Genomic DNA, 26,824 nt, shown 5'->3' on the forward strand with positions numbered 1-26,824 from the left:
GCAAACGAATTGACCCGGAAATAATCTATACGAGGTTTATCATATCATGCCCTTTTTAGCCAGCATTATTGCAGTTCAATTAGTTCAATGCACTGTCAAAAGTAGGAAACGAGCCTTTATAATCCATAATCGATTCAATGACAATCAACAGTATAAAAATATTTAAGGTGGCGCAAAAGCTTGAAAAAGTGCCCAAGGAGCAATGAAAGTCTTCACGTGAGCTTGTACCGATGATACCAGAGCAATGACTATGGCATTTAAAACAATAAACGGTACAAGGAAGGTTGAAGCTACACGTTCACTTTTATGCCAAAGAATTTCCTGATAAATGGAGAGAGACATTTTTACTTGAATAATCGATTTTCTGCAACATTGTCAATCACTCTTCTTTGGGTATTTCTCTATTTTATTTCTGCAATTGCAGCCTTGAGTTCACCAATCGTTTGAAATTGTCCTGAAACAAATTTTCCTTTGATCACCTTGAATATCAAAATCTGAGAGGTTTCACTCCGATAATTAAGGTGCCCACTGGATGTCATTGCTGACTTTTCTCTCAGGAAAGCAAACGTCTGATTTGGTGTATTGGGGGTCGCCTTGTCATGCTGGAACCACTGCTGGTCACTGCTATCAATTCCTCAAGTCATGTGCATATTTTTCTTGGCACGACCACGTAATGTTTTGTATTCACCGTTTGAAATCATTCATTTTCCATGTCCTGACAAAAGGTGCACTGCAGCAGATAACTAAGTGAGAGGTTCAAAATTTTGCCAAACTTGTTAGATTTATCCTACGCAAACAGGAGTTCAAGCGCAAATAACAAACATTAAATGAGTTTTTTGAAGATAGTTAGTAAATTTTTGGTTTCCGTTTTCTAGATAACCCTGAATGTCCATAAGCAAAAATGCACCACTATCATTGAGTTTATACTTTTAAACCCATATTCAGTCCTTCTGTGTTTCATCTTTTTGGCAACAGAATCAAACTGAAATATCTTCACGTGTGGGACGCGGGTCAAAAGTTTTTTTTATTGCTCTTGTCAGCTCATTCTTGATAGAGTGTGTTATTAGTGCAGTGTCTCCACTTTTACATATCAAGACAGATTCTCTCGACAGTGTCAGACGAGACTCAAGACTATTTTTGACTGTTATGAAGCCAGATATTATCAAGCTGGTGGTATTTCACTAAGCTCAACCTCCACATTATACTAATGATAAATGGACAATAAAGTTGCTTTGACTTGAGGGGCGCTGGCTAGTTAAAAAGTCGTTCAAGAGGGGCTGGCAGAAAAAAGTTTGGGAAACACTGATTTAGACCGTCATATTCAACAAATACGTAACGAAAATTAGCATCATCTGGATGTACGTATTGAAAACACATTCATTCAAATGCAGATGGTATTTCACCAGGTAAAACTGCCCAAGAATCATATTCATCAACATACATAAATTCGGAGTTGAAATTGACATTGAATTTGAATTCACCGACGCTTGACGCAGTAAGATCGAAATTTTATTTTTCGTTCAGGCGGGATGATGAGAGTATACACACAAAATTAAAAAATTACTGTTGAACATATAAAATCAATTTTGCTTGAGAAAACATATTTATTTGCGATATTATCACATCGGTGATATTTAACGGTGATAATGACCTTATTCGCCGGACTTAGCCCCTTGCGATTTCTTTCTTTTTTCAAAGCTGAAAGGGATTCTCATAGGGAAAAAGGCTTCCAAAGAGTCGAGGATATCAAGACCAGCGTGACGAGGCACCCCAAAATAAAAAAGAATGGAAAAGTGCATCAAAGCAAATGGGGAATATTTCGAAGGGGACAAGTAGAGATGACTTAAGACTTGTATGTGTTAAACAATGTGGACATTGTACGATATGCATATAAATAAACTTCTAAATTCAATAGTCCCGTTTCATCAGGTTAGTGAATTAGTTGATTTTGTCTGATAATTCTTAAGTCCCAGGTTTCGGTAGTTCGTAGTTAGCAGCTGAGAACCACATAACAGTTTAAAGTCAGGTGGAGTGCATTATTGTTTTTAGAGCATTATTTATTCATAATTGTTGTTTATTACTAACTAATATATCATTTCGAATAGAGAAATTTATGTGTCATTTATGACTCTAATGTGGTGAAATCATGTAATAACATGAATTAATTATTCCTGTCTCATTTTATCGAAATGAACTGATTTTCGTCGTGAAGTTTAGATCACAATGATGCCAAAGAATATATATCACTCCAAGGAGTAACGAAGAAAAAGCGAAACAAACGAAACCACAACTTCACGATTTCATTAAATTTATCAAAATATTTTTTTGGACTCAATATTCGAATTGTTTGAATGATTGAAGCCGGAAAGAAGAAATATGTATTAATATACAATTTGTAATCACTAGTATAAAATAAATAGTTATAAGAAAGGTATTTGAACCTTTTTAAAACAATTGAGAGATCCTTATCTATCATTCATTCATGTATGTTGTTTTGAAACATCGTTGAACTAAAATTTCTGTCCAGTTTACTATGGTACTATATCTATGATTCATATTTGCATATTTTTTAAAACTTTCTTTCGTTTTCGAGAATTAACATTTGCGTCAATGTCTCTGAGCATTAGTCTTTTGTTTATTTATTGCAACCATAGTATTTCATAACCTGGTGATAAGGTACAATCACATTTGAAAAAATCCTAAGAAATATTGCATTTGGTTCACAGTTGTATGTGAGTGTATTGGAAATAAAAAAGAAAATCAAAATTTATTAAATAAAACGAGTTTTAAATTTAAACAATGTTTAAGGATGAAGGGCATCCTTATGGTACAGACGAAAAAATATTTACTGATACAAAAAGATTTAGGAAACATACAAAATTGCATAATTTTTATATTTATAACAAAATACAAAACATAAAATATAAAACAATAGTATCAAATACGAATGCAATCTTTGTATCAAAACGTATGGTATTGTAATTTGTGTATAACAAATATTAAATAGTGAAATTATCTGTGTTATATTATGTATCACAATTTGAACTCGACGTGCATATGGAAACTTCAGCCGCATTTTCTTTATTTTGCAGCTCTAAGTATGTTTCAAACGTCACATTGGACAGCACTGTACCAACTGCTCTTTCGTCAATGTTCGATTTCAATATATCTTTTCCAGAATTCTTATCATGCACATGTACGAATACATGATTGTTGTCAATATTTGAAATATCCATTGATTCACTGAGCCCGAGATATCCTTCTTTTTCCATCAAAAATTTATAATTTTGACCGTCTTCTTTAGCAAATGCGTAACGAAAAATAGCATCATCTGGATTTACATATTGAAAACACCTCCATTCAAACGCAGATGGTATTTCACCAGATAAAACTGCCCAATAATTATACTCATCTACATCCAAAAATTTGGAGTTGAATTTAACATTGCATGGTAAATTTTGACGTAATTCATTTACATTAAATGAAGATCTCTGAATGTTGATGTCGGGAATTCTCGTGGAATACAAGAAAACACAGACTACCAACTGAACGATATATGTTGCACACTTCATCTTATAATTTGTTTAGTAGTTTTGATGTTTTAATGTTGATTCGTCTGTAGTAAGTTGGTATAAAAACTATCTTTGCATTTCATGCTCTTTTTGTATGTTTTGTACGCAACAAATAAGTATTTTTATATCAGCAGGGTTTTGCTGATTATTTATATGTTGAATTAAATGTTGTTTCCAGCATCTAATTTTACATTTATTTTCACTTTTATCGACTTAAAAGGGCATACTTAAAAACTAAACTCAAGTTATTTCCTGTTCACCAAAGGTTGAGTTGGTTTCTAAAAGTTGAGTCACGTTTCCATACTATGAATAATACTAATTTTACATCTAGAAATTAATTTTAAATAGGAGTGGAATGAAAAAAAAATCTATGAAATATTTCATTTTCGAAATATATATTCAGTATGAGATGTTGATATTTAAATACTATATGGTGATATTTTACCAAACGAAAACAAATTAATCTAAACCATCACGTGAAATAAATTGATTTGATTTGCCGACACCGTGAATGCGATCAAATATGTGTTTTGATTAACACATTTTCGCGCAATGTTTCAATTGTCACACAACATAAAAAAAAAATGATTATATTTCAATAAAATACAAATAATGATATTTATGCGGTTTTATGGAAACGTATAACTGATTTTTATTAATTTTATCGATTTTTATTCTGATTGAAGCAACTATAAGATGTAATTTTATTTTGTATTAATTGTCCGAACGTTTTTCCTACATTGGAATACTATGTTTCTTTTAATTAAACATGGTTTGGCTGACTTTACCAAGTTAGTCGATTTATTATTTCATGTGGCCGTCATTTTAAATTATCTAGATTGGTAAAATGAAATATATTATTTGTCATCTGGCAAACGAATTGACCAGGAAATAATCTATACGTTCATACGTTGTATATCATACCATGCCCTTTCTAGCTAGCATTATGGCAGTTCAAAGCACAGTCAATAGCAGGAAACGAGATTGTTATGATCCATAAACATTTTACTCAATACCAATGCAATAAAAATGTTTGTAAAAAGTGTTTACGTAAAAAGTCTGAAAAGTGCCCAAGAAGTAATGAAAGCCCACACCTGAGATTTTACCGATCATACCAAAGCAATGACAATGACATTAGCTTTGAAAACTATACAATGTAAATAATATTTAACGCTTGTCGGCAGCTTGAAGCTACAAGTTCCCTGGCATTTCAGTGAATTTTTCGATAAATGGAGGAAACCATTTTTGTTTAAACTTGCATTAAAAAAATATTTGATTTGACAAAACTTCACAATGAAACTATTTTCTTATGAATCTGATGAGATTCTGTTTGATTGAACTCAAACCATTATAAAAATCAAAGAGTCAAAATGGTGCAGATGGCGTGTTTACTACAAATTCAGCATTCTGTTTTCTGTTTGTTTAGATTGAAAGAATGAAATATATTATTTGTTATCTGGCAAACGAATTGACCCGGAAATAATCTATACGAGGTTTATCATATCATGCCCTTTTTAGCCAGCATTATTGCAGTTCAATTAGTTCAATGCACTGTCAAAAGTAGGAAACGAGCCTTTATAATCCATAATCGATTCAATGACAATCAACAGTATAAAAATATTTAAGGTGGCGCAAAAGCTTGAAAAAGTGCCCAAGGAGCAATGAAAGTCTTCACGTGAGCTTGTACCGATGATACCAGAGCAATGACTATGGCATGTAAAACAATAAACGGTACAAGGAAGGTTGGAGCTACACGTTCACTTTTATGTCAAAGAATTTCCTGATAAATGGAGAGAGACATTTTTACTTGAATAATCGATTTTCTGCAACATTGTCAATCACTCTTCTTTGGGTATTTCTCTATTTTATTTCTGCAATTGCAGCCTTGAGTTCGCCAATCGTTTGAAATTGTCCTGAAACAAATTTTCCTTTGATCACCTTGAATATCAAAATCTGAGAGGTTTCAGTCCGATAATTAAGGTGCCCACTGGATGTCATTGCTGACTTTTCTCTCAGGAAAGCAAACGTCTGATTTGATGTATTGGGGGTCGCCTTGTCATGCTGGAACCACCGCTGGTCACCGCTATCAATTCCTCAAGTCATGTGCATATTTTTCTTGGCACGACCACGTAATGTTCTGTATTCACCGTTTGGAATCTTTCATTTCCCATGTCCTGACAGAAGGTGCGCTGCAGCAGATAACTAAGTGAGAGGTTCAAAAGTTTGCAAAACTTGTTAGATTTATCATACGCAAACAGGAGTTCAAGCGCAAATAACAAACATTAAATGAGTTTTTTGAAGATAGTTAGTAAATTTATGTTTTCCGTTTTCTAGATAACCCTGAATGTCCAGAAGCGAAAATGCACCACTATCATTGGGTTTATACTTTTAAACCCATATTCAGTCTTTCTGTTTCTGTGTTCCTTTTTTTTGGCAACAGAATCAAATTGAAATATCTTCACGTGTGGGACGCGGGTCAAAAGTTTTTTTTATTGCTCTTGTCAGCTCATTCTTGATAGAGTGTGTTATTAGTGCAGTGTCTGCACTTTTACATATCAAGACAGATTCTTTCGACAGTGTCAGACGAGGCTCAAGATTATTTTTGACTGTTATGAAGCCAGATATTATCAAGCTGGTGGTATTTCACTAAGCTCAACCTTCACATTATACTAATGATAAATGGACAATAAAGTTGCTTTGACTTGGGGGGCTTTGGCTAGTTAAAAAGTCGTTCAAGACGGCGCTGACAGAAAAAAGTTTGGGAAACACTGATTTAGACCGTCATATTTAGCGAAAGCGTAACGAAAATTAGCATCATCTGGATGTTTGTATTAAAAACACATCCATTCAAATGCAGATAATATTTCACCAGATAAAACTGCCCAAGAATCATATTCATCAACATACATAAATTCGGAGTTGAATTTGACATTGAATTTGTATTCACCGACGCTTGACGCAGTAAGATCGAAATTTTATTTTTCGTTCAGGCGGGATGATGAGAGTATACACACAAAATTAAAAAATTACTATTGAACATATAAAATCAATTTTGCTTGAAAAAACATATTTATTTGCAATATTATCACATCGGTGATATTTTACATATTAGCCATAAATGTCACAAATAGTGAGGATTCATTGCAGTTTATCATCAGCAATCCGTGTCATGCTGCAATTTTTTTTAAATAGGGAAAATTGAGCAAGAAAGGTGAAAAATGCCAGATGCTATTCTGTAATAATTTAAATACTTGTAATATTTAAATTTTTGTGCCACAGTTCATTTACGTGTTTGAGTCTTTATATTATCAAATGACTTCTGTTAAAAGCAGGTAATTAAATTAAAATTCATGTCTCATATTTCAATAAGCTTGCTTTTTTGAGAATTGCTCACCACAAAAAACGACAACTCCCTATTTTCATGAAATTCGTCGAAATATTTTTTCTCTACTTAATATTCGATCTATTTGACAAATCAAGAATTTGAAATAAGTGTCCTAAAATGATTAAATATAAATATTCATTGGAATCACTTTGAAACAGTTGAAAGTGCCATGTCTAGCGGCTTGACTCGTGTCATTATGTATGTTATTTTATTACTGACCAGTTGGAAACCATATTCGCTATGCGATTCGCTTGATTTGCTTAATAAAGTTTGAGTCATATTTGCGGATTTTCCTGAACCTCACATCTTTCTTCGCGAATTAACATTTGCGTCAATGTATCTGGGCTTTGGAATTTTGTTAGTTATAACATTACTTTTTTCATAATTCGAAAATAAAGAACTATCCCATTTGCAGAAATAAAAAATTATTAAATTTTTTTGCAATTTTATTTATATCTAATAGAGTGATAAAGGAATAAATTTATAAACAATAAAAATGGTTTATGATCATGAGGTATTCAAGAATAATGAGTATTATTGCATAGTCGTATAAAGATATAAAAGGCATACATCGAAGAATACAAAATTGAAAAAATGGAACAAAAATATATTACAAAACCTCAAATATAAAACGTGGGTGCTCTTGAAGTATGAGAACCAAAATGGCGGACACCGGAACGTAGTATGTGTACCAGGTTGGAGTTAGGCCAAAATTTGATTCCAATTTTCCCTATTTTAGTTTTATTACCAGTTCGAGCACAAGCCAAATGACTCTGACTCGCAAAGTTTGAACCTAAAATTAAGGCCGAACCCCTTCCTGGTACACATACTACGTTCCGGTGTTCGCCCCTCTTGGTTCACATATTTCGAGAGTACCAAAACATGTTGTGCAATGCTATTAAATACAAATACATTTATTGTATCAAAATGCATGTATCAAAAATATTAAATAGTGAAAATATATGTATTCTATTGTGTATTACAATTTGAACTCGATATACATATGGAAACAACAGACGCCTCCTTTTTTATCGTCTTCAGCTGTAAGTAAGTTGGAGGATTCGGCATATCTTCGTACTGTTCGGTACCAACTACTCTTTCGTCAATGTTCGATTTCAATATATTTCCAAGACGTGACTCATCATACACATGTACGAATACATGGTTGTTGTCAATATTTGAAATATCCGTTGATTCACTGTGTCCAAGCAATCCTTCTTCTTTTTCCATCAAAAATTTATAATTTTCACCGTCATTTTTAGCAAATGCGTAACGAAAAATAGCATCATCTGGATGTATGTATTCAAAACACGTCCATTCAAATGCAGATGGTATTTCACCAGATAAAACTGCCCAAGAATCAGTTTCATCTAAATACAAAAATTCGGAATCGAATTCAACATTGCATTTCAATTCACCGTCATCTGATGGATTAATAACGAAATTTTGATTGTTCATGCGGGATGATAGTTTGAACGAAGACAGTCCGTTTTCAGGTAATTCATTTACATTAATGAAAGATCTCTGAATGATGATGTCGGGAATTTTCGAGGAATACAAGAAAACGAAGATTACCAGCTGAACGACATGTGTTGCACACTTCATCTTATAATTTGTTTACTAGTTTTGATTTTTTAATCCTGATTCTTCTGTGGCAAGATTGTATAATAAATTTCTTTGCGTTTTGTGTCACTTTTTATACGTTTTGTACGCAACAAACAAGTATTTTTATATCAGCAGAGTTTTGTTGATATTTATATGTTGAATTAAATGTTGTTTCCAGCATCTAATTTTGCATTTATTTTTACTTGTATCGACTAAAAAGGGCATACTTAAAAACTAAACTCAAGTTATTTCCTGTTCACCAAAGGTTGAGATGGTTTCTAAAAGTTGAGTCACGTTTCCATACTATGAATACTAATTTAAATTTAGAATAGATAGGAATGAAATAAAAAAGAATTGATGAATTATTTCATTTTCAATTTATATATTCAGTATGAGATAGTGATAATTAAATACTAAAATGATATTTTACCAAACGAAACAAACCTGCAAGTGAAATAAATTGATCTGATTCGCCGACACCGTGAATGCGATCAAATATTTGTTCGGATTAACATATTTTCATGCAGTGATTCAATTGTCACACAACATAATGGTTGTATATAATAAAATACATGTAGTGATATTATTTTAAATCTATGGGAGTGTAAAATCAATTGATTTTGAATGATTTTAGCAATATTTCAAACTTTGATAAGAACATCTATTTTAAGAACACAGTACTTTTCTTACATTTTTTCACATTGAAAACCAATTCTAATTATATTAAACCTGGTTAGATTGACTTTACCAAATTAGTCGATTTATTATTCCATGAATTTGTAATTTTGAATTATTTAGATTGGTAGAATGAAATATATTATTTGTCATCCGGCAAACGAATTCACCCGGAAATCTATTACATACGAAGTATATCATACCATGCCTTTTTTAGCCAGCATTATGGCAGTTCAATGCACAGTCAAAAGTAAGGAACGAGATTAATATAATCCAAAACGATTCAATGGATACCACTGGTATAAAAATGTTTATGTGTTACGTAAAAAGTATATATATTATAATGTAGTATACAATGTAAAAAATATTCAACGCTTGTCAGCAACTTGAAGCTACACGTTCACTTGCATTTCAGTGAATCGATAAATCGGAGGAAACCATTTTTGTTTAAACACTTGCATTAAAATATACTTGATCTGACAAAACTTTACATTGAAATTATTTTCTTATGAATCTGATGAGATTTCTTTCGATTACGGAAATATGTTGGACTCAAACCAATATGAAAGTCAAATAGTCAAATGGTGCAGATGGCGTGTTTACCACAAAGACAGCACTCTGTTTTCTGTTTGTTTGTTCATATCAGATTGTCATCAGAACAGAATTTACCATTGGACAAGGCAGCAGGTGGGAGCTAGCGCGCCGTAAGAATCACGGGCTTGGACATTCAATTTTGAAATACTATCCATTTTTCAGTAGTTCAATTTGAAAAGGCATTATCTTTAAAATTTGTTTAAAATTTCAAGAAATCGATATTTGCTTAACACCTTCGGATCACCTATGTCTTTTCTTAGGTGTGGCTAAAAAGAAACGGGACTGACGTCACAGATTGCGCAACACGATTAACCATTGGTAATCATCAACACAATTAACCATCATATTGTCAACGAAATTCGTCAAAAACGAAGAGCTTCCTGAGCAGGAAAAACTTGGATCTTGCATCATGACAATGCTCCTGCCCACACAGCCTTCAGCGTGAAACAGTTCTTTGTCTCAAAGGATATCACCACGTTGCATCATCCACCTTATTCGCCAGACTTAGTCCTTGCGATTTCTTTTTTTTTTCAAAGATGAAAGGGATTCTCATAGGGAAAAAGGCCTCCAAAGAGTCGAGGATATCAAGGCCAGCGTGACGAGGCACCTCAAAATAAAAGAAGAATGGAAAACTGCATCAAAGCCAATGTGGAATATTTCGAAGGGGACAAGTAGAGATGACTTAAGACTTGTATGTGTTAAACAATGTGGACATTGTACGATATGCATATAAATAAACTACTAAATTCAATAGTTCCGTTTCATCAGGTTATTGAATTTGTTGTCTGGTAATTTTTAAGTCCCGGGTTTCGGTAATTCGTAGTTAGCAGCTGAGAACCACATAACACCTCAAGTCGAGGTGGAGTGCATTATTGTTTTTAGTGCATTATTTATTCATTATTTATTGTTCTTTATTACTAACTAATATATCATTTCGAATAGGGAAATTTACGTGTCATTTATGACTCTAATGTGGTAAAATCATGTAATAACATGAATTAATTATTCCTGTCTCATTTTATCAAAGTGAACTGATTTTGGTCGTGAAGTTTAGATCACAATGATGCCGTAGAATATATATCACGCCAAGGAGTAACGAAGAAAAAGCGAAATAAACGAATCCACAACTTCACGATTTCATCAAATTTATCGAAATATTTTTTTTGACTCAATATTCGATTGGTTCGAATGATGCCAGAAAGAAGAAAGATGTATTAATAAACAATCTGTAATCACTATTATAAAAATAAATAGTTATCAGAAAGTTATTTGAATCTTTTCAAAACAAGTGGGAGATCCTTATGTATCATTCATTTGTGTATGCTGTTTTGAAACATCGATGAACTAAAATTTCTGTCCAGTTTGCTATGGTACGATATCTATGATTCATATTTGCATATTTTTTAAAACTTTCTTTCGTTTTCGAGAATTAACATTTGCGTCAATGTCTCTGAGCATTAGTCTTTTGTTTATTTATTGCAACCATAGTATTTCATAACCTGGTGATAAGGTACAATCCCATTTGCAAAAATCCTAAGAAATATTGCATTTGGTTCATAGTTGTATGTGATTGTATTGGAAATAGAAGATAAAATCAAAATTTATAAAATAAAACGAGTTTTAAATTTAAACAATGTTTAAGGATAAAGAGCATCAGTATGGTACAGACGAAAAAATATTTACTGATACAAAAAGATTTAGGAAACATACAAAATTGCATAATTTTTATATTTATAAAAAAAATACAAAACATAAATTATAAAACAATAGTATCAAATACGAATGCAATCTTTGTATCAAAACGCATGGTAAGGTAATTTGTGTATAACAATTATTAAATAGTGAAAATATCTGTGTTATATTATGTATCACAATTTGTACTCGACGTGCATATGGAAACTTCAGCCGCATTTTCTTTATTTTGCAGCTCTAAGTATGTTTCAAACGTCACATTGGACAGTACTGTACCAACTGCTCTTTCGTCAATGTTCGATTTCAATATATCTTTTCCAGAATTCTTATCATGCACATGTACGAATACATGATTGTTGTCAATATTTGAAATATCCATTGATTCACTGAGCCCGAGATATCCTTCTTTTTCCATCAAAAATTTATAATTTTGACCGTCTTCTTTAGCAAATGCGTAACGAAAAATAGCATCATCTGGATTTACGTATTGAAAACACGTCCATTCAAACGCAGATGGTATTTCACCAGATAAAACTGCCCAATAATTATACTCATCTACATCCAAAAATTTAGAGTTGAATATAACATTGCATGGTAAATTTTGACGTATTTCATTTACATTAAATGAAGATCTCTGAATGCTGATGGCGGAAATTTTCGAGAAATAGAAGAAAACACATATTATCACCTGAACGACATATGTTGCACACTTCATCTTAGAATGTGTTTAGTAGTTTTGATTTTTTTAATCTTGATTCGCCTCTGTTAAATTGGTATAATAACTATTTTTGCGTTTAATGCACTTTTTGTATGTTTTGTACGCAACAAGTATTTATTTTTATACCTGCGGAGTTTTGTTACATATTTATATTTTGAATTAAATGTTGTTTCCAGCATCTAGTTTTGAATTTATTTTTACCTTTATCAACTAAAAAGAACATAATTCAAAGCTAAACTCGAGTTATTTCCTGTTCAACAAAGGTTCAGTTGGTTTCCAAAATTGAGTCACGTTTCCAAAATATGAATAATACTCTTTTTTCAGTAAGAATTTAATTTAACATAGATGTGAAATAAAAAAAATCGTTGAATATTTTGTTTGCAATTTAAATTGTTAGTATGAGGTGACGATAATGAAATACTAAAGTGATATTTACAAAACGAAAACAAATTAATATAATCCAGAACTTGAGATATATTGATCTGATCTTACGACACCCTAACTGCGATCAAATATGTATTTTGATTTCGCGATTTCATATTTCCCTGCAGTGATTCAATTGTCACACAACATCATAATAAAAATTATATATTTGTTGAATAAAAAAATAATGAAATTTATGTGATTTTCTGGTATTGCCAAACTAATGCATTTTATTGAATTTAGCAATAATTATTTTAATTTGTAATAGAAAAAAACTATTTAGATATTTAAGTGTTTATTATGCAAATAGAATTATTCAAACATTTTCCTACATTGAGAAACATTGCTAAATTTAATCAAACCTGGTTAGATTGAATTTATCATTTAATATTATTCAGATCAGTAAAATGAAATTTATTATTCGTCATCTGACCGACGAATTCACCCGGAAATAACCTATACAAGGTATATCACACCATGCCCTATTTAGTGGGGCCGATTTTCGGATCCGAACTCGGATTCGAGTCGAATCCACGCATTTTTTGGACTCTTATTCGATTTCGAGTCCACGTAATCATTACCGAGTCTATAATCAATTCTGTTCGTACTAATTTGCGCCTATGTTTGTACTTTTATCTCTATAAATCTCAGTACATACCCTAACTGTTTAAAATTCGTTGTTAGATCTGTAACAATATTCTTGTATGTGTTATAAACCCTCTTAATGAAAACAAGAACAGATATTCAAATAATATAATGCATGTTAAAAACTACTGATCGCTCATAACAATGATGTCGCGCCAGTCGCTTCCAAACTATCTATCCTTTTTGGTATACATGTGGTACACAATAAAATATGTGTTAGCGCAATATTTTTGAGTTATCGATTCGCCTAAAAATGAAAATGCTCTGGATCAACCCAAGGTATAATTTCATCAATATCTCTTCTAAATCGAGTTTATTACGTGCAATCTTTTCCCTAAAAAGGGAAAAATGGAAAGCATGTAAAATTTTAGAACTTTTACACGAACTACTAAATTGCAACAGATGTACCTCATTGCATTGACGAGTGGCATCGCACTACCATTTGCGCACGCGACATGGTAAGTTTACGGCTAGAAGTATCGGGAATTATGGGGAAGCATTGCAGTCAAAATCTTTTTTTTTTTCATATTGAAATAGCCGCCCGGTATTACCGGAAGGAGATGGGCTGGAAGTCCAGTTCACAAACAAGGCGCATATTGACCCACGTTCACGTTTGTATTGTGACCGCCAAAAAAAGGGAAAAGATAATTCTAAAATGATTCAACAGCCATCTGCGGTACTATTGGGTAAAAAAATATGAGCTACGACGTTTGTTTGTGAGCGCACGTTACTGTAGCATGGTCAAAAACGTGTTTTTCTAATTTTCCATTGTGACGTCACGGACTCGGAAGATTTGATTCGAGTCCTTGACCTATTACTCAGATTCGTCGAATCTCTGTAATGACGGACTCGTCCCATGCCCTAGGTATTTAGCCAGCAATATTGTGGTTCAATGCACAGTGAAAAATAGGAACGAGTTTATTATAATCCATGATCCATTCAATGAAATTCAGTAGTACAAAATATTTATGTGTTACGTCAAAAGCCTGAAAAGTGCCCAAAAGGCAATGAAGTTTTCTTCTGAAAAACTTGATGAAATTCCATTTGATTTCCTAAATATGTTGGAATTAGATAATTACAAAGTAACAGGCAAATGGTGTCGTTAACAATTTGTTACTGAGGCGAGACTCATTTGCTGCATGTTCGTTCATATCTAATTGTGATATATAACATCTATTTTTAAGTATTGTAATAGATTTTTACTGGTTACTTAAATTTCAGTTTTGCTGACTGTTTTCAAAGACGCTTCTCAACGAGCTTGGTTATCGAGTGGTAGGATAGTACTGAAGTTCAAAATGGCTGAAATGCGGTCCAATTTAGCATTGTCTAGTAATGTGACTATACGGTAAATCGATCCAAACTTTATTGAAGTTTTATGAAAACTGAAATAGTATATATACGTATTTTCATGTCAAATATGTACTTGTCATACACCCCAGGCCAAAAATTACTTTGTTCATATCGCTAAGGACCACGTACATTGAAATATTAAGATTTCATATCCCTTTCGAAGTTTGAAAAAAGTTTAGGTGTTAGAAGTCCACAGAAATATTAAATCAGTCTAAAGAGGAATCTATGAATCTCAGGACTAATAATAATAGGCCTACTTGAGGAAGCACTAAATAGTTTATACGAAATTCCGAAAAGTAAAATTGAAATGTATACAAGGATTTTATTTCAGTGCTGAAAGATATCTCACACAAATGGCCTATGTATTATCACAAGCAACATGGAAATACACATGTGATATGATTTCATTTTAGCGAATTTGTTTTGAAAACTTTTTTTCTTGCACAACATTAACAATAAACTAATATCTAACACATACTCAAATAGTTTAATCCCTAGTATCTGACTACTTAAAAAAAACTCTGACCTGCGACGATGCCATGAAAAACAACAGCTTTAACGTAATATATTATCTGGAAATTAGTTAATATTCTTATAGCTTCCCGATACTCGATGCGATCCTATAACTCATTAACAAACTCTGTAATTAAGAAAACAGTTATATTCCTGGATTTTTAAAGCCTTAAGCCACAACATAGACTCACATTATCGAGTATTATTTATTATACAATTTCGGTATCATTACTGGGCCAATCTTTTAGTAACATTTCAATGGTCCCAACGTGTAGTATCCGTAGTACGATGATGAAGTTGTATAGAATCCATAGTGCATTCCAGTAACTGGAAGTACATTTTTATCGTATAGATATCCTGCATCCACTCGAATTGTTGAAGAACCCGCGTAATCACAGTTGCACTTGTAATAATAATAATTGCCAGGTTGACAGGATCCTGAAGTAAAGTGACAACGTTTTTGCTAGGTTTTTGTTCGGAGTTTGCAAAAAGTGCAGAATAAATTAGCAGAAATGGTACTGATACCATACTTTAACCAATACGATATTTAAAAAACTGCTCAAGTCAAGGCATGTGGCGAAAACTGTATCAATGAAATTCATGATAAAGAAGGAGTAATGAATGGCGAGATTAACATTGATCAATAGTCTATCTAGTACTCTAGTTGTGAAATTAACGATTTGAAATGTGGAAACAGCCCAAAGTAGCTTCGAAGATCGTGGTACCCACCTGTCTCTCCACAAGCGCAGTATCCATCATGAGTCGGATCAGCTCCACCCCAGTATGTCATTTTGTCTCCTTGTCTTGAAATCCACCAAGTGTATCCACTGTACAGCATTCCTGTTCCACGACATTGCCACTGAACAGAATATTCAATTTAAAAAACGATCCATGTGTACACTTTGTATCCAACAAGAAAGCACTGTCTGAATACATACATAAACATAGAAGTGTGCAATGAGTCTAATAGCATTTTTAATGATCTGTTTTTTTTTTGGCGGTTACTATACGTATGAGAGGGTTAGTGAACCCTGACAAATGTGGTGAAATGTACAAACAGACGGGTGACGCCCGCCTTAGTGTGGACTCCTCACTGATTATCTATTATAACATATATAGAAAATAAACGATACGAACTTGATACGAATTAAACATCAATTATTATCAATTCGAATAAAGTATAAACAGGTCTTTATTTTAGTCAGTACAAATTTCCCTCAACAACAGTATCCGCAAATGACCTTCGACTTGTTAAAAAGTCAAGTCTAACCTCAATGTATTGTTCACAGTTATTAGATCCGTTAATAAGAGCACCAATTTGAACCATAGTGGCATTGTAGTTGACTTCAATATCGTTGTCAGTATAGTAATAAAGTTGTGAACTCTGACTTTCTTTATCATGATGAACAACTGTTATCCCTGTAACAAAAGAAATAATGTGGTAAAGTCTATACAATAGCCCTCCTATAAATTGTGTAATTGCTGGTATTTTTTATCAACTTCAGAAGTCGAAAAAAAATCAAACAAGGGATATAATCAAATCAAGCTTTTGTGAGATGATCTACAATCTGTACTGACCTGTTCCAGGATAAGAATCCATATCGCAATAGACTTCAAACGGTTGAACACCAGCACCGGGAGCTATCGTATAGTATCCAGATGGGTTTCCGTCTGACTTGAGACCGGTACAATCTTTGGTGCTAACTGAAAATAGATAGAAATAGTCAAACTATGTGTTAAAATTGATTGTATTATATTAAGTACTTCTTCTTCTTCTTCTTGATCGCTAGCGTTTCTGTTGTTTACTTACGTTACATATAGAAATCACTAATGTTTTGCTGTAATCTATAATTTGACCAAAGATAGTAAATTTTAATTTAGTTTTAAGTTAATAATAATAGGAGGTTATGTTATATAAATATCTACGATATGTTTTTTTTTTCACTGCAGTTGCACTGATGTGAAAGTTTTTTTTTGTCGTATTTCATTTTAAAGCCTCAAATTTATATCAATCTTTTTTTTTTAATATGAGTTAGAATTATTTATTACGCCTTAAAATAAATAATGATAATCACGGGGTATATCGATAGTACATGTACACTAGATTGTGAATAGAAGTAAATATTTGGTCTCTTGGCGGCTAACTAGCGTTGTATAGTCCACGGTAGTTAGAGACGACTCCCAAGTGCCCACTAGTGGCGTTTTGTGCAACCGACAAAGTTACAAGTCTTTTTTACATGAAAACAAGTTTTACATGAAAACAAGCTGTATTGAGGTGAGTGTTTGGACTGCATATTCAATTGGCTTCACTGCTCTCCTACATTTTTATATATATGTAGTATATTAGAAACAACAGGTGTGTTGCTTGCCGAAAGGTACATATGATGGGAAAAAAGCCAACCCCAATACCCCCAACAACGATTTGCCGTGGCAGAGCAAAGCAGTGTTTGAATGTGCTCATTGCGATGTCTTCTAAATCTAATGTATAAGAGAAGAAGACAAAAATCATTGATATGATTGGCGCAATAAAGTTCAGTATTGGCGTTCAGTATTCATGCTTTTCATATTTTTTAGGCAATTAAACGAAAATAACACTACGCATTGTTTGTTTTCGTTTGAGTGTTCGCCGCTTCAAGAACTTGCGGGAGTAAGCGTGTTTGACGACGTTCTCGGAAAAGTGGCTTTTAGGGTTCAAAGAGATAATATTATCATTATATCAAATTGAGTACATGCCTTGTGTATGCTAAATAATACCTTCTCCCTTGCATTCCAATTTTCCAAGAGTGAAATACCCTCTTTCTTCAACTCCTAAAACGTCTCCAAAAAAGAGCTGAGTCGCAGGCAAAGTATCCTTTGACGTTAAATACCTAAAACATAAGTTTATAAATAAGCATCTGCCAACTACTAGTGTCGAATATCTGTAATCAGCTAATTTTTTAATTTATTTCTCTGGTTATTTAAACACGATAGCTTAAAAATGACGAAATAATTATGAATACTTTTAAACAAAACGTTTTGGGATGTAACATTCATTAATAATTCAAAATATCCAGGTTTATCCAAATAACAAATAGTCAGTTACAAAAATCACAATTATTTAACAAATTCATTTAAATTCATTACTTATATTTAAATTACATACGAATAAAACAAACGTAAGAAGGTCTTATATTTAACGATTTGAGATTGTCGAATATCAGTGAATTTTTGATATTTACGTATCATGTCATTTGACCTACCCGTCATCTTGTCTCCACACCAAGTCATTATTATCACAATTGCAAGTGGTAGCTTTCCCTTCGCATGTTCCCTTCTTTCCGCATTCACACATTTTGCTTCCTGTCAGATACAATATTAGCGAGCTTAATCAAATACTACAAAATTGCAACTGAATAAGCATAAATAAAATTTAAACCTGGATCAGCTCCAGCCCAGTAATGTTGCTCTTCGCCATCTCTTGACACCCACCACGCATAATCATTGTATGAAAACATCATTGATCCAAGACATTCGTACTGTTCGCAAACAAATAAAATAATAGTTTCAAAAATTGAAAAAAAAAGGAATTTTAAACACAGTTGTAAGTTACTATGTATGTATGCTTGTCATTGATTTCATTAGAATATAGAGAATGTAAACTTGCAACATAACTTATAATGACGAATCAAGAAAGTCTGAAACTCAGTTTTTCTGTAGATATTGGACACGCCTTGATTATTAATTGAATTAGTCAACTAATACAAAAATTACTCAGGATAATAAGACGCTTCATACTAAATTTTAGTTTGGGAAGTTCCGAATGAACCCCATACTACAACCAATGCTTGCAAGCTTAAAAGAAAATTGATACTACTATTTTATGTACATATAACTTTTCCTACAACTTACCGACAGATATTGTTGACAGGACCTGGATGTCCACATAACGGCTTGAATTTGTTCCCAAGTTTGATCGTATGTGACGTCATGAGAAAAACACCCCGGATCCTGGCACCCACGTACGTAAGTTCTTTCTTCAGAATCATGTCTAATAGAGTAAAATACAAAGTAATATGATTGAATTATCTTCCTAAAAAATAATAATCAATAAGACTAATCCAATTTACCCCAACATCGTAACCGCCCATTCTGGATCTGATGTCATGTCGCAGTATACTTGAAACGGTGGTATAGCACCATCGGCGCCGTCTGGATCTATTTCATAGTATCCGGAATCATAACTCATGAGTTTGTATTGTTCACACGATTGTTTCGCTGTGAATACATTCATACATATCATGAATGGTATATGTAATAAGAGATTGTCTCCACTAATTTGTAGCTTTATTAGCAAATATTTTTGAGAATTTCAACTGATATTTATAATGAAAAAATCGGACTAACAACGCTCCAATTTCCTGAGTTTGAACTAAAAATGAAGGAAAATATACTAATATATGATTGGTGCATTGCACAACTTACGACTTGTAAAGTTGATTGTCACTTCAATCTGTTCTACTTGATTTTGCAAACTTGATACCTGTGACTGCAATGCCGCAACCTGCAAGTTATAATTAATGGCGCGCTATAAACAGTTATTATTGTTTAAAAACAAAATTATGAATTGAACACACCAAATTGTAAAATGATCACTTCCAAATTTTGTATCAAAACATGTTTATTTTATTTTTATTTCAACACTCACCTGTCCGTTTATTTCATCGATCTGACTTTGCATATCGATACAGCATTGTTCGTCAATCGGTTCTGAACCTGCAATGGTGAGTGAACGTCACAAATGAATTCTCAGGTGCGTGAACATGAAAAGTCGGTCAGAAGCAGAGACAATTTCACAAAATTTGGTTACCGGTACTATAATGGACATTCTTACCAGAACCAAATTCTTCATACGACCAGAAGTTGTCAGCCTTTGCTTTCGTTGTCCAAAGGCATAAAGCAATCAGCAGAGTGCTGAATCGAAACATTTTATTTTCCTCACTTCTTCTACAGTGGTATCACGTGAATTCTGTAGATTATGTGACTTCTTGTAGTACTACGCTTACCTTTATACAACCTTACACGACGTTATTTATTTCATAATTCTATCCCATCTCAAGTTGTGTTGGTTGATAAAAAACCACATTTAATGATTAAATATTCCGAGGCAATACAATGTTTATTTTACTTCTATATTGGTAGCGTTATCAAGTCGATACCATGGTATCGGTTTAACAGTTGCAAGGATTCCCATTACCAAGCAAATATCGTCTCCAATTGCATAATATTAAACTTTTATGACCTCACAACCATTTACCCTCATTTTAAAGACTCTCGTAGAATGGCGCTTGTGCATTGAAGTGAAAGTGCATTGAGCTCTCAAATCATAAATTGACTCGAGACGAATCTCGTATAAGCTAAGTTATGCAAATCAATCTTGTAAATATTATTCTGAAATCTGCTCTATGTTTTATCCATTCGTAACTGACGCAAAGCGCTTTTGAATTTACTAATAAGATTGCGTATTCTGTATGACTGTTGAACTAGGTTTTATTTAGGAAAAACTTTCCGATTGTTTTGTGACTATTTTGTGGAAGAAATATATTCAATATGTGAAATTGACTTCAAATATTGCTTTGTATCGTATAATTTCAATATCTTTTTAGCAAATAAAATGTTATTTCAAACACATTATGCTATTTAACGCGTTAAATTCAAAATGCTGGAATTTTTAATAATTGATACATCTTTATCTTAGGCATTATGAATGTTTTACTGGCCTGTCCGTTCAACGCCAACAAAACAGGAGTAATACAATTGTTCCATTGCTAAACACATCATTTTCTAACTATTACGAAATAATGCTTTTATATATATTATTCATATGTTACGTATACGAACTATATTGTTCGAATATTTCCCAGTTGAGTTAGGAAAATTAAAATTTTACATAAAAGTAGACTATGGTGCAGAAACAAAGGTAGCATGTAAAATTTGCTAGATATGCCAAACTAGTATGTTTCGAAATATTTTCACTGTTTGTTTGTCACCATATTGTGTTTTCCGTTTCTCGTAACTGCGCTGAGAAAGTCTGCAGCTGTTTAGGTGAAACTCTAGTTTCTGGTTTTAAAAATACCCAATTTTATTTACCAGCGAGTGACACAAAACAATTTAGCATCTGTATATCATAATTTTTTCAAAGTAGTTACGTAATAGCAAGCAACAAAACGCCCGATCATTTTGAAACTTGTTTTAGTCAGCAAAAAGATTAACACAGACGAGTTCTCATTTCAACGGGAAAATGATGGAGAAGACTTTATTGCTGGCTTCCTTAGCACTAACGATCAACTATTGTTTAACAGCATCGGTGACAACCTCAAAACCAAGAACGACACCAAAACCAAGAACTACAACAGGCATGATATTTTTTAATTTGTAAAATTGATGAAAGGAGCCTTGAGTTTTTTGGCTTGTGTTAAGGTATCAATTTAGAAATATTATAAAATTGAACTTAGTTTAGCGGCCCGTTCGTGTCAGCTACCTCACAAATCAAGTTAAGTTGACAGAACGGGTATCTTAAACTACTAACGTTTTAGAATCGTAACTAAGCCTACATAAGACATAGAAAAATAATTAAGATAATTCAAATGTCGGAAGTTGATTGAGTACGGGTTGGAAACGTAGTTTAAACGTGATTTAAAAGCATATAGTAAACATAATGCAGTTTTATATTACATTGGGTTATAAAAGTTTGATAAAGCCTTAAAAGCATTGTTCGGTAAATTAATAAATGTTTTCCTGCAGCCGTTTCCACGAGTGGACCATGCTGTCCGGCATTGCAAACTGAACTTGACAGGCTAACTGCTGAGGTAATTTCGTATTTGATGTATATCTACAAGTTAGTTTAAATATACAGTAAATAACTTATATGTAATATATGTCAGCATGTTACCGAGTGTTGTTTTTCATTTTTCTATGTAATTTAAATTCGCCACAAACACACCTATGTGCAACACATTATTTGAAAAATTATGAGAACGAACAGAAGCCCACGTGTAAACATAATTAGTGAATCACGTAAATATAATCTGCTACACCAAAAATTTCAAATTCTTCCCTGTATTTTCACGCAACCTTATTTGTTGAAGGCATCAGCACTACAAGAAGAAATCATTTACCTACAAGATCAAGTTGATAGAATTGAAACAACTGTAAATCATCAGGATGGTAAGAAATTGTCGCCGTATGGTTGTGCTTACAAATTGTTTGTCAAAAAAATATTACTTTAATATTTTCTATTATTACAGCAAAACAATCCTGCGACGAGTTTAAAAAAATGGATTTTTCATCCGGTTATTACGATGTTGATCCAGATGGTCCTGATGGTGAAATGGTTCCATTTGAGGTTTATTGTGATATGGACTCGGATCCTGAATGGGCAGTTACTATGCTCGGGTTAGATCCGACTTGGTTGTATACATGTCAAGTTATTTTAAAATCTTTATTTTTTTGAGAAATTGCAAAACTAATGGTAAGAAAAATAAAGTTAAAACAATACCACAATTGAAACAGTTTGGTCTAATATTAACGTCGTTTATAATAAAAATAACATAAATGTATTGGTGTATAACTTAGCAAACATAGAGTATCTACAACTAAATATAGAAGCCCATTTTTTCAGGCATGACTCGGAAACGCGCACGCTCGTAAGTGGTTGTCAAGATCCAGGATGTTTTTCTCGTGACGTCACTTATCGACAGTCCTGGTCTCAGATTCAAGCTGTAATGTCAACATCGCAAACCTGCCAGCAATATCTTTCGGTAATCTAAAAATATATATGTGTGTCAATTTTCCCGATAGGTTGCCGCAATGCTTACGAAGTAAAAAAAGTCGTACGAAAAGTACGATTTCCAAACATAAGAGCAATAATCAAGTATTTGATTTCCAAGGTCGCGTACCGGTGCCGTTGAGACCGAAGCACCGAAAATTAAAAAAAAAAATACTAGTCTTTTATCCACTTCTTCGAGCTTCTTTGTATCGAAATTGATTGTTTGTATAGAAAAGCAATTTTTCTCAACATCAGCAACAACAATTTAGCAAAAACCATATGTGTCCGTCTCAAATAAACTTTACTCAGGCTAGGTAACAAGCACTCAATATCAATTGGCCCATATTAGACTAATGCAAGTATAGCAGCTATGCAAATTAAAGCCTACGGTTCCATCGTGAGCTGAGATCTCGATAATAATGTACGACTATCCTGATCTCTCTGATAATTCTCCGGGGCATTCACCAGGTTATAAAATATATACTCTATTTTTTCGATGCGACTTTTTTGTATTAAAATTTTATACAGTACGAATGCTACGGATCAATGTTATTCGAATACTCCGATTATGCTTGGTGGGTCTCACGAGATGGCGTAAATCAGTACTATTGGCCTGAGGCAGATGAAGGTATTAACTAAATTTATGATTGAAACATATTTTGCTAAAAAAGAAATATTATATTTGCGAAACATAGTTAAACTCTTGAAGCTCCAGAAGTATTTGTATCAAGATGGCGCACAACCTGAACACAGTATGTGTATCAGGTTAGGGTGCAGGTTGTGCGCCATCTTAGTGCCTATACTTCGGGAGCGCCAAACTCTTTGCAATCTGAGAAAATGTAACCGACTTATGGGTACTGCAATGTGTTTTTTTGCATTGCGTTAATTGATTTGCATGAACAAATGACAATGCACTAAATAAACGGAATTTTTTTGATGCGATGCCAAAAGTTCAGCATATTAAATTTAAGTTTTACTATAGTCTCGGCATCCTTGTACTGATTTTTAAATAATACTTGGTACATATTCATTAAAGGAAGCAGAATGTGCGCATGTGGAAAAAATGGAAATTGTAATGGGACATCAACAACTTGCAATTGTGACAACAACGACTTTCAGTGGAGACAAGATGATGGGTAAAGTAGCTAATTAGTTTATGTCCGTCATAATCGTTTCAATATCGCAATTCAATAATACTGAAGATAAATATATACAGTCAAGTTTAAGATCTTTTTTTTAATATTTAAATTAATGGCCTTTTTTATATAAGCTGACGTTAGTAAATGCTCTGATGTAACCCGTGGGAATGATTGGTTCTAGGTATCTGACAAAGAAGGATACTCTACCAGTAACTCAATTGAATTTTGGAGATGTTTTAGGAATAGAAGAAAGAGCTTATTTCACTCTGGGAAAACTTGAATGCAAGGGGAAAGGTATGAAAACATTAGTTTTAAATGCAGTTTGTTCATTTCTCTGCTACTACAATAACTAATGTAGTTCTAATACGTTTGGAAGTCTCTGTATATACGACAGACGCGAATGGAAGAAATGCCATTCACAGAAATGCCTTCAAATGGCTATTGTAGTTAATGGTTTCAGACTATCCTTTTAGAAAAAAAAATGCATGGATGTAAACTTTATACTCTTTAATGTTTGCTTGTACATAGGTAACTGCTGATTGAACGCCTGAATAACAACTCTTGTATATTCTCTCCCGGTTATTGGTAGAAAGCCTAGGTCAAAGTGAATATGTGAAAAAATGACGCTGGCGTAAAGATGAAAGTTTGTGATATAAAATCAAGTCGAATGTATGGATAAAAAACGACATAGATATGCTATCCTATATAATACGGTATATCTACACCAGGCATTATGAAATAGCATATATATTCTGTTTATTTACACAGCTGGGTAGGCCAATTAAATATATTGGCCGCTACAAATATAACAGTAATTTGCTTGATTCCAATTTTTAGCAAGCATTTCAACTTGTGCTGGTCTGAAAGAAAGTGGAAATCCGACAGGGTATTATGAAATTACTCCAAGCTCAACCGTTGAACCTTTTTCAGTTTATTGTGACATGGATTCGTATCCAGGAACAGGTTTGTGGTGTCCATAACATTTTTTCTCGGACCATAATTACTTGAATTATGTATATTCTTCATTATTAAACTATTATGTTATTATGCAGAAAAATTCTCCCTATACTTTATTATTGCAACATTTTAGATTCTCATTTTACAAGTGTTTTGGGGCGTTGACAATTATTAACTGATTTACATGCTCATAACCATTATTTTCATTAAAATACACAACCACGTGACGCTTACAAACAGTAATTGCTATTTTAAGCTAATTCAGCTTTTCCGGGATTAATTTTTGATTATGGCAACTAAACTAGAGATTATCGGAAGATATAACGACAATTAAAGTTCTTCATTCACAACTAATATTTGGAATCACAACTGAAAAATTCTTTAAAGATTACAATTGTTACGTCATCGTTGACCTTTTTCTGATTGGTCATCGTTACGGAAATAAACAACGAAATCGATGCTCGGGGAAACGCGCATGGTCATGACGTTAACTTAACTTAAGTTGGCAGTTTACCAATTCCATGGAACAAAATTTCATTCAGTATAGTATAGTTCAGTATAATACACTATCATCAAATGCTTTCAATTCTCACACTTCCAGGAATAACCGAGATCGACCACGATAGCTCGAGTGGATATATTGAATACTATGACAGTTCTTACAACAAAAATATACAAGTTGATTATGACGTATCAATGGATCAAATCATTGCCGTGATGAATGTTTCACAATATTGTGAACAATACATTGAAGTTAGTAAAAGCTGAATTGAATGTTCTATAATTATAATATATCTATCTTGTAAAAAACGTGAACAAACTCAAATATGGACACACAAAAGTCGGCTCATACTTGACTGGGCTGAAAAGATTGACAGTCACGTGTGACGAAGGCGGTCAATCGTGTAGGAATAAAAGTGTTCCCCCTTAAATAAAAATCGGCAAAATCTCGGGCGAAAAATTGAGTCCCAAAGATAATAGTAGTTAGTGATTGATATTCATTTTTTTCTGATTTATTTCAGTGGCGTTGTTCCAGAACCGGGATGTTGTACAATGACAAAAACTGGTGGCTTTCGCGTGACGGAGACAAAATGAACTACTGGGGAGGAGCTGCTCCCGGGCATGATGGATATTGTGGCTGTGGAGAAACTGGTATGAGCGTATCTTAATTGTGTAATATAAGCCGCCTACCAAAAACTAGGGCGTAACAAAATTCTTAATATTACAGGATCGTGTCTGCCTGGAAGCAGTTATCAATACAAATGCAATTGCGACTACATCAGTAAGAGTGACAGCACTTACCGTGTTGATGGAGGTTATCTATACGATAAAAGTACTCTACCTGTGACTGGCATGACATTTTCATCAGATTACTATACCTACGACTACTATTACGGTTATACTTATTATTACTCGAAAGGATACTACAAACTTGGAAAACTTAGATGCTATTAAACTACCAAACCGGCGTATATATGTCTTAATGCTCAGTGCTTTTGTTTGTATTGAATGTTGAGGTAAAAAAATATAATAAACCTGAGCTATATACAATTTGAATATATGTTGTTGAGTACTAAAAAATATTTCGGGTAAATGAACTGTGAAACCGATAGCCATTATATTCTGGGAGTAAATATTTAGACACCAAGGTTCAATGCCTAAAATCAATAATAGCCTATTCCGCCGACATATGAATATGATGGTTCACATCAAATTTAATCCAACCGCCGTGAGGCCATAGTGGAGCAATGG

At 33.1% G+C, this 26,824-nt stretch overlaps 2 protein-coding genes across 4 annotated transcripts; one reads left to right on the top strand and one right to left on the bottom strand.

Annotated features, from left to right (window-relative positions):
- Positions 1 to 15,394: 15,394 nt before the first annotated feature.
- On the bottom strand, positions 15,395 to 20,315 carry LOC120338192 (uncharacterized). The gene is made up of 12 exons (XM_039406135.2): positions 20,043 to 20,315; positions 19,857 to 19,924; positions 19,634 to 19,712; positions 19,279 to 19,426; positions 19,061 to 19,199; positions 18,588 to 18,687; positions 18,412 to 18,511; positions 17,927 to 18,039; positions 16,751 to 16,876; positions 16,443 to 16,591; positions 15,902 to 16,031; positions 15,395 to 15,610 (listed from the first exon to the last, which is right to left on the bottom strand). The coding sequence occupies exons 1-12, from the start codon at positions 20,134 to 20,136 to the stop codon at positions 15,417 to 15,419; spliced, it is 1,440 nt and encodes a 479-aa protein (XP_039262069.2). The 5' UTR covers positions 20,137 to 20,315; the 3' UTR covers positions 15,395 to 15,416.
- A 1,476-nt stretch (positions 20,316 to 21,791) lies between these two features.
- Positions 21,792 to 26,598, top strand: LOC120337791 (contactin-associated protein-like 2). Of its 3 annotated transcripts, XM_078117225.1 has the most exons (10): positions 21,792 to 22,017; positions 22,297 to 22,375; positions 22,456 to 22,968; positions 23,505 to 23,604; positions 24,013 to 24,112; positions 24,297 to 24,409; positions 24,953 to 25,078; positions 25,674 to 25,825; positions 26,095 to 26,224; positions 26,301 to 26,598. In XM_078117225.1, the coding sequence occupies exons 3-10, from the start codon at positions 22,933 to 22,935 to the stop codon at positions 26,525 to 26,527; spliced, it is 984 nt and encodes a 327-aa protein (XP_077973351.1). In that variant the 5' UTR covers positions 21,792 to 22,017; positions 22,297 to 22,375; positions 22,456 to 22,932; the 3' UTR covers positions 26,528 to 26,598. The 3 variants fall into 3 exon arrangements, with proteins under 3 accessions (XP_077973351.1, XP_039261613.2, XP_077973352.1); XM_039405679.2 differs by having other exon boundaries at positions 22,297 to 22,968; XM_078117226.1 differs by having other exon boundaries at positions 26,095 to 26,443.
- The last annotated feature ends 226 nt before the right edge of the window (positions 26,599 to 26,824 follow it).

This window comes from Styela clava, chromosome 10 (assembly GCF_964204865.1).
Source record: "Styela clava chromosome 10, kaStyClav1.hap1.2, whole genome shotgun sequence".
In the NCBI taxonomy this organism is placed as follows: domain Eukaryota; kingdom Metazoa; phylum Chordata; class Ascidiacea; order Stolidobranchia; family Styelidae; genus Styela; species Styela clava.

Bases quoted from the DNA above. Each gene is read 5' to 3' on its own strand.
- LOC120338192 (XM_039406135.2), bottom strand. From the start codon at position 20,136: ATGTTTCGATTCAGCACTCTGCTGATTGCTTTATGCCTTTGGACAACG. The intron at 18,512-18,587 runs GTTTAAATTTTA...TGTATCTGACAG, and splicing joins CTGGGCTGGAGCTGATCCAG to GAAGCAAAATGTGTGAATGC. The intron at 15,611-15,901 runs GTGGGTACCACG...ACTTTACTTCAG, and splicing joins CTGCGCTTGTGGAGAGACAG to GATCCTGTCAACCTGGCAAT.
- LOC120337791 (XM_039405679.2), top strand. From the start codon at position 22,933: ATGTCAACATCGCAAACCTGCCAGCAATATCTTTCG. The intron at 24,113-24,296 runs GTAAAGTAGCTA...GATTGGTTCTAG, and splicing joins CAGTGGAGACAAGATGATGG to GTATCTGACAAAGAAGGATA. The intron at 25,079-25,673 runs GTTTGTGGTGTC...TCACACTTCCAG, and splicing joins GGATTCGTATCCAGGAACAG to GAATAACCGAGATCGACCAC.